Source organism: Poecile atricapillus, chromosome 5 (assembly GCF_030490865.1).
Source record: "Poecile atricapillus isolate bPoeAtr1 chromosome 5, bPoeAtr1.hap1, whole genome shotgun sequence".
Taxonomy (NCBI): Eukaryota; Metazoa; Chordata; class Aves; order Passeriformes; family Paridae; genus Poecile; species Poecile atricapillus.
Genome location: NC_081253.1, coordinates 27,269,706 through 27,278,125, shown reverse-complemented (window position 1 = coordinate 27,278,125; position 8,420 = coordinate 27,269,706). Strand labels below are relative to the sequence as shown.

The 8,420-nt window shown below is 41.9% G+C and overlaps 1 protein-coding gene across 1 annotated transcript; it reads left to right on the top strand.

The window, feature by feature from the left end:
* The first annotated feature begins 1,007 nt into the window (after nucleotides 1–1,007).
* Nucleotides 1,008–6,527, top strand: C5H2orf69 (chromosome 5 C2orf69 homolog). Its single transcript, XM_058840276.1, has 2 exons — nucleotides 1,008–1,338; nucleotides 3,030–6,527. Exons 1-2 carry the CDS (start codon nucleotides 1,036–1,038, stop codon nucleotides 3,867–3,869), a joined length of 1,143 nt encoding a protein of 380 aa, XP_058696259.1. The 5' UTR covers nucleotides 1,008–1,035; the 3' UTR covers nucleotides 3,870–6,527.
* The last annotated feature ends 1,893 nt before the right edge of the window (nucleotides 6,528–8,420 follow it).

Sequence of the window (8,420 nt, the reverse complement as noted above, 5' to 3'; positions counted from 1 at the left end):
CAGATACACTCTATGGAAGAGCATTTGGATGAGTTCTGGAATATAAAAATTGTTGATTTATATTGATGATTGGGCTAGCATGAGCCCAAAGACATACTCAGTGTGCCAAATAGACCATGAGCACCTCATAGCTCGAACTGAACCTCCACGGGCAGTCCACACAAAAACACAGACTAGGACTTCAAAAAAATTACACATTCTAAAGTATTCTGCTGGTTTCCAGCTTGCTACACTAACAAATATCCTTAATAGCTTTTTGAATTTTTCCAACAAGAAGAAACCAGTCAATAGTTTGATTACTTGATTAAGCAATTAGCGTTCAATTAACTCTCCTTTCTTGAGTGGCTCAGCTAACGGGAGACAGGCTTGGGAGTTGGTAGTTTTCTAGGTTTGCATACAAATGTTTTTAAGTAGACCAGGAAAACACAATAAAGGAATAAATATGTGAAATATCAAAAATCTAGAAAAAGGAACCGTGAATGCTTAGAAATAAAGGCTTTCTTTACCGTGTGAAATGAGAGTTCTCACCAGTATACGTGAAAACTTTTCTTCCAGTGCAGCAGAACTAGTGCAATCAAAGCCAGTATTTCAAAACTACCCTTTTATGTACTTTTTTTACTACAACCAGCACCTTCAGGAGACAAGGGAAGACTCATACCTATCGGTTTGGAAATTAACTGCTCTGCGTGGAGCGCTAGATCCCTCCCTGTGTCGCAGCTTCGGCAGCCGCCCACTCCGGGCTTTTTGTGCCCCGCAGAGACTTTTCCCTTCCGCGGCCGCTCGTCCCCCGGCCCCCCTCAGGATTTACGGGCTCAGGCACCGCCCCGCGGGCGGCGCGAGCGCACCGGCTCCCTCGCGGCCCCGCGCGCTTCCCGCCGCCGCCGTTTGAACAGCCTCGTGACGTCATCGCGGGGCGGGCACGCCTGCGACGCCCCCCGCCGGGTCCCTCTCCCGGGGCGCGAGGGGCGGGGCGGCGCGCGGGCGGCGCGCAGGCGCGGCGCGCGGGCGGAGCGCGGGTCGCGGAGCGGCGCTCCCATGAGCCGGTGCTGCCGCTCGGCCGCCGCCGCGCTGCTGCGGGGGCTCGCCGGCCCCGCCGCGCTGTGCCTGGGCAGCGCCATGAGCCTCTGCGGGGCGCCGGCCGCCTGCGCCGCGGGGCCTGCGGGCGGCGGCGGGGGGTTCTCCGCGGCGCGGCTGAGCCCGCCGTGGCTGCGGCTGCCCGAGGTGCCGGGCGCCGAGCCGCACCGCAGCAACGATCTGCTGCTGCTGCCGCCGGCGGCCCCGCGCGGCCCGGCCCCGTCGCCGCAGCACCACGTCGTGTACTTCCCGGGGGACGTGCAGGTACGGCGGGCGGCCGCAGGGCGGGAGCGGGGAAGTGGCGCCGGAGGAACGCGTCCCCGGAGGGGATGTGGGGATGGGCATTGCCCGGCTCCCGCCGCGGCCATCGGAGCATCTCGCTGCCCCGCACGGTCGGGCACAGGCAGCGGAACGGGCCCTCCGGAAACCTGAGCTGGAGCGGTAGAGGAGGGGAGGAGAGTCGTCTTCACAGAATCACTGAGCTTGGAGATCGCTGAGTCCAGCCTATGACCAACACCACCGCGTCAGGCTAGACCCTGGCTCTAAGTGCCATATCCAGTCTTTCCTTCATCACCTTCAGGAACAGTGACTCCACCACCTCCTGGGCAATCCATTCCAATAGCTTATCACTCTTATTGTGAAGGGTGCTTCCTAATGTCCAGCCTAAACCTCCCCTTACGCGACCCAAAACTATGTCCTCTTGTCGCCGGGGAGAAGAGGCCGATCCCCATGTGGCTGAAGGGCCTTTCAGGGACCTGTAGAGAGCAATAAGGGCTCCCCCTGAGCCTGCTCTTCTCCAGGCTGAACACCTCCAGCTCCCTCAGCTGCTCCTCAGAGGACTGGTGCTCCAGCCCCGTCACCAGCTCCATTGCCCTTCTTTGGACTCACTCCAGCCCTATAGCACTGCCTGAGGGTGACATTTGTGACAGGGATGGCAGTGTCTGAAAGTGTCAATAGACACAAGAGGATGAAACCCTAAGGTGCCCGGTTGTCCTCTCCAGGCAGAGCACCGTGTCTCTGTGCAGCTGGATGGACATCCCACACCATCCTTTGGGAACTGGACAGGCACTAACGCTTTCTCGGCCTGTCCTGAAAAGGCACTCGTGGTCTCCTGAGTTGGCAAGAAATTGCAGAGACTCTGAAGTGCTGTCCCCGAGCATGTGGTCGACCTCTCTAACACAGCATGCTCTGGAGCCAGCTAATCTCAATTGTCATTACTGCTTCTCAAAAGCAGGGGTAGTTCCTTCTTCTTCAAGGGAAAAGGCTTTCCCTTCTGTCAGGTAAAGATGCAGAATTTTATGGGTTTTAAGGATTGGGATGGCCTACGAACATATGTCTGATTGCCATTCTTTCATGTAGCTTCATTATTCCTTAGTAAAATAAATGAACTAGTATTCTTTGCCCTTAAGATTTCAGACATGAAGTTCATTCATGACTTGGGGATGAATTTCTTTCCATATATGCCCTCTATGGATTTGAATAAAGCAATAAAAATTTCCTGCAGCTGAATGAGAGGGGATATTTTTGTTTCTGTATAAAATCCAGAAAACTTGCTACAAAGTATTAAGTCTTTTTTTGTTGTTTTGTAGTAAGATAATCAGTATTTCTGTAGATGGAGATAATACAGTAAAATTATGTATTCTTTGTCATACTAAGTTGAGTAATATTTCAGTTTTCTTTTTGTGTGAAGTCAACAAAAACTATGAGTATTTTCATGTGCTGATTTTATTGTATTGATCTTGAGGGTACTAAAAATATGTGGTAAAAGATATTAAAGTAAGCAAATTGAAATATACCAGTTTCTTTAATGTGTTTCTTGTTCTGCAAACCTGAAAAGTGAGAGCCTTTAATGCATATTTTTCCTTTAAAGTCCTTTCTTAAAAATGTGAGTACATTGGAGCTGAATCTTTTCACAATGTAGTAATGCATCTTTTCTATTTTCTTTAATTTTTCAGAACTATCATGACATCATGTCTTGCCACCCAGAAAACTTTCAGTGGGAGCACTGGAGTTTTGAAAATGTTGCTACCATACTTGCACGCCGGTTCCCCAACAGCTTTATTTGGGTCATAAAGTGCTCTCGAATGCACCTGCACAAATTCAGTTGTTATGACAATTTTGTGATGAGTAACATGTTTGGAGCACCAGAGCACAGCACTGACTTTGGAGCTTTCAAGCATCTCCATGCTTTGCTAGTTAATGCATTCAGACTCTCTCAGAATATTCTGCTGTCCCAGAAAAGTGTGCATGGTGTCAGCAAGGATGCAAAAATAGCTGCTTGTAAATCACAGCCGCAGTCTGTTCCTGCAACAAATGGCTGCTCATCCAAAGAAAGGGAGAGAGATTGTGAATGCTCTGATAATTCTGCTGTGAACTTCATGGTACCGTCGGCTGTAGGTGCAGCATCATTTACTTTGATTGGCTTCAGTAAAGGTTGTGTGGTTTTGAACCAGCTGCTTTACGAGCTGAAGGAAGCCAAGAAAGACAAGAATACAGATATCTTCTTAAAAAACATAAAAGCAATTTACTGGCTGGATGGTGGTCACTCGGGAGGAAGCAATACTTGGGTTACTTACCCTGAAGTGCTGAAAGAACTTGCAGAGACAGGAATTGAAGTTCATGCTCATGTTACACCATACCAGGTGTTTGACACAATGAGGTCATGGATTGGGAGAGAGCATGAGAAATTTGTACAAATACTTGAAGGATTTGGTGTGGAAATAAATGATCAACTGCATTTTGCTGATGAAGTTCCCTCCTTAGACAACCATTTCAGAGTTCATGAAGTATTTTGAGACTGTATGTATATGAACAGTATATTCTTTGTAGAAACTTTTAACACTGTAAGTGTTGTCAACTTGATTTTCAGCTTTGAGTAGATGCTTTCTAAACAGAATACTAAGTCAGTTCTGTCTTGCTAATAGATACAATATATAAATTTCTGTCGCTTAAAAAAGGCATATTGGGACCCCATAACTATAACAGATGTTGTTTTTTGATTCCTGGAAAAAAAGTGTTATGAAGAACAATCCTATACTCTTTTTTTTTTTTTTTTTTTTGTTAAATGTAAATGTTTATTCTTAAACTGTTGGCAGAATTTTTAGTCCTGGATGTCTAATATCACAGACTGCACTTAATGGGACTTTAAAGTACTTGATAATTTTACATATGTGGATACTTCAACTGAGTGGCTTCCAGGGCTAGAAGTATTGCTCTTTGTCAATAACAGATTGAAGGTTAGTTTTTTGGCTTAAGGAAATTGATTGTAAGAAGAATCATAGTTACATATTTTGCTGAGACCTGTTTTATATGGTAATTAAATATTCCAGTTTTGTAACATTTTTCCTGTTTGACACAAAGTCACAAATACCCACCTTTGGAATAATAGTGCCAATGTATTTCTCTTCCTTACGTGCTCCTTGCCATTTCTGTCACTCTAAAGTTTGATTAATTAATTGTGTAGTATCTGCTAGAGAACAGCCATTTTACCTGGGGGCTTGAAAATTTGATGTACCTACGTTAAGCAACCAAGAATGTTGAACAGGGTGTAGCTTGTTCCTTTTTCAACATTCCTTGCTGTTGCTTTGCTAACTTTTGTAAGGACCAACAGTAATACCTTTATTATCACATCCAGCGGTGACGTCCCTACCTTGGGGTTTTTCTTGGTAATTGCTGCATTGATGTTGCTCTAAACTGAGCCATAAGCACAAAATCTATTACAAGTTGCATAAAAAAAGATTCAGACTGTGTTGACTGTAGCTCTTTCAAAATGCCTCAGTTTTAAGATCTATTATCTCCTTTAAATGTATTGCAGTAGTTGCTTCTAGAGACGTCCAGAAATCTTATTTTTGGAGCCTAATTTTTCCTACAGAAAAAAAACAATCTCTAATTGAATAGAAGGACAGCCAGATTTGATACAAAAGATGTAATCTGGTTCAGACACCAAACCTGAGTGTTCTTTAGAAAGAAATACTGAAAGATGGACAATGATGGTATTAATGGAACTTTCCTACTGTTGCAAGTAACTTCCCATTTATCTACAAAGCTTAGAATCATTCTTAAAGGCAACTGCAGCTTTTAACAATGAACCAGTAACTCCAAATGGTTTTGGATTTCCTGAAGTATAGGAATACAAAAGCAAGTAAAGGAATACAGAACACCATGAAGATTACACAATTGTGGCTAAGTTTTGAAAAAAGATGTTTTATTCAACTTTGGTTCTATGTTTGATGGCTTAGTGACATCTCTGCCCTGCTGCTTGTTTCCTGTGACCCTTAACACTGTGGAAGGGAAGTCCTGGGTGATCTTTCTTTTGTTGTCATCATTAAAATTTAAAAGGTTCCCTGTAGGCAACTTTTGGCAGAAATTGTGCATATCAGTGATCACTGAACAATGAGAAAAGTGTGTTGTACTCCTAAGAAAATTCTCTTAACACTCAAAATATTAAGGGTGATAGAAAGAATTATGCATACAGCATGCACCTTACAATTTGAAAGAGAACTCTATCACTAATAATTAGATTAATATACCTAATTCATCGATATGTTCATCAAAATAAATCTATTTTAATTGATAAAGAAAAGTGCAACATGCAAACAAACTCAAAAAAACCTGAAATTTAGTTCCATCTGCTTTTTTCTTTTAGTTTCTTGGAGATTTCGTTCACTCCTATTTCTTGATTACCATCTTAATAGGCTTATAACAACTTTTTAATGTGTTTCATGGAACATTTTTCCCCCTTTTTGGTCCTTTTGTTAACGTTTGCAGCATATGTGAGGACTTTTTTCTGTAAAAGAAGTATGAGTCACCTAAAGAAGTGGTTTTAATAGAAAGCCTGCAAATGGCTTGAAATACATTTAACCATCCACTTACAAAATAAAATTTCAAAAAGTAATCCAACAAAAGCCCCAGAACATTCTATTGCTTTTGCTCCCACAGTTTCAGACTGACTTGGCTAAGCTGGGTGTGCTAACACTTGCCCAACCCAATAACTCTGCAGATCAGAGACCAATTTCTAAACAAATCTGTGCCTGCCAAAACAACAGGACTACGTTGTTGCAAGCTTTTGGAAATAGCTGTTAAAATATTGACATTGTCTTCAAAAGTTTCTGGATGGCTGTCCTACGAAAATAATACTAACCTGTTTGATGAAAGCTGCCTACAATAACTGTTAAATAGGCTCAAGTGTTGCTGCATTACTTTGAAGAATAGGCACTTTGTTGTAAAACTAATCTTGTTATGAGACCTCGTGTTGTGGGGGGAAAACTGACTGATTGTTTTTCATTCTTTAAACAGCTGTAGTACTCTGTTGGAATGTGCCTCTGTCATTCACTACAATGCATGCTAAAAATAAATTTTGCAAACTATGTAGAAAATAAACTTTCTAATGGGTGAAACCACTTTGATGTGAGTATAAAACCATTAAACAAGGAATGTGCAGTTTTGTGGATTAAGCTTTTTCAGGTGTTTGTGGAGACCTAGTTTAAAAAATCCGATTTATTTGGTAACTTTTCTTCAAGGAGGCTTTGTATTTGTGCAGTCAGCATCCATAGTTTTAAAACAGCTTACTGGCATCTCACAAACACAGGAAAGCTGGCATGAAGCAGCCAAGGGTGGGACATTTCTATGTTAGGATGAAATGCATCATAGTTTGCATATGCCCATTTTTCAACATTAACTGTAAAGGCAGTTCTTAATAAGCTTAGATGTAAATGCCTAAAGTTAGGTGGCTTTCCTACTTATAGTGGTGTAATTCAAGACACTTCTGGTTTTTAATGGAGTGAGCAACATTACACAGTCCTTAGTACAACCTAGTAATGGCTGGTGTCCTTTGTATTACATGCTTGTTTCTGGTACAATAGACAAGACATTATTCAGATTTTAAGACATGCTAACATGTTCTAAACTGTGACTTCTAAATTCTTTTAAAGCAAGGCTTGATTCTGTGAAATTGTCCAGATGACGTAAATGATTTTTATTTTGTGTGAATCTAAAATGCTAGAAAGTTTGGTAAACTTCTTCCTATCTGGGGCCGATTTAATCACATCTCTGCAAATGCCGATGTCAGTAGTGGCCCCTAATTTTGGATGATTAAGGGTCCCATCCTTAACATGTGGCTGAAATGAGCAATTTTCTCTGTCCCCTGCACTTTTATGATACGTTGTTCTATCTTTCTAAACAAACATCATTGGTGATAGAGATAAGTAATAGCAGTGCTATGTATTTAAATAGTCAGAGAGATTATTTTAAATAAGACTGCTAAGTCAGTTCAGGAGTTAGACTGTTACAACTGTGGATATGCACAGATAAAAATTATAATGAATGAGCATGCACTCAAGATTTTTCCCCAGCGGTTCTTTTTGAGCTGTAACAGTTCATCTCTGCACATAACCAGTATTTGTTGTCTTGTGCAGAATGAAATTCGAAGCACTGAGGTTAATTGTTTACCCATTAATTTACCTTGAATGCTTATTTTAAATTACATGGGGTCTTATCTGTTAATACAAGAAAGAATTATTAACAATGAAAATTTTGCTATGTGTGTGCTCTGTTGTGACACCTTTTGGTACATTGCAGCCTAGCAGAATCCACAAACACAAATATATGTCTGGTGCCCTTGTGCAATACAAAGGCAAAGGCAGGTGACTCAAGACTGCAGTCCATAAGAGACAGCGTCCTTAAATCACCTTCAAAGTTAATTTGCAATCTTTTTAAATCTTATATTGAAATCTCATTTCATTTTTGTAAGGATGGTAGATTAAATAAAAAAGGTTTAACTTCTAATGGTCATAACCTGATGAAAATTTAGACACATTTAAATATTGCAGATGGAGAAGCTAAGACCAAAGCTGGCTTTCTGTTGGTGTTGTTGATCTCTTAACTCAGTTCAGATGTAGGGTGACTGGTTTTAAGTGGAATAAAGTAACATGAAGTCATGAAGCCAGTAATGCAAGATCATATAACACCCCTATGTATCAGACAGGCACTGCCTGTTCCAGTGCCAGACATACTGTTCCTGACTAACTTCATTCTGTAGGTATTAACAGTGTAATTCACTCCTGCTGACAAAACCCACTTGCACCAGATTAGCTGTTCTACATCACCGTGGAAACCATGGAAGACTGATTCAGGCAGTCTTTTTGAATAGTGGAGTGTGGGTTATAAGGTAGTGATGGCTTTGTCGTTTTCTGTCATTAGGACTTGATTACCTGTTTCCAAGTGACCCAAGAAGTGACAAATTCTACTTAGCAAATAACCAGAAAAGCACCTGGGAATAAAAAATGGAAAAATAAAGTACCTGGTTTTAATTCATGTGTATAAACACCTTATGTACTTGAAAAGGAACA

Bases quoted from the DNA above. Each gene is read 5' to 3' on its own strand.
- C5H2orf69 (XM_058840276.1), top strand. From the start codon at position 1,036: ATGAGCCGGTGCTGCCGCTCGGCCGCCGCCGCGCTGCTGCGGGGGCTC. The intron at 1,339-3,029 runs GTACGGCGGGCG...TTAATTTTTCAG, and splicing joins ACTTCCCGGGGGACGTGCAG to AACTATCATGACATCATGTC.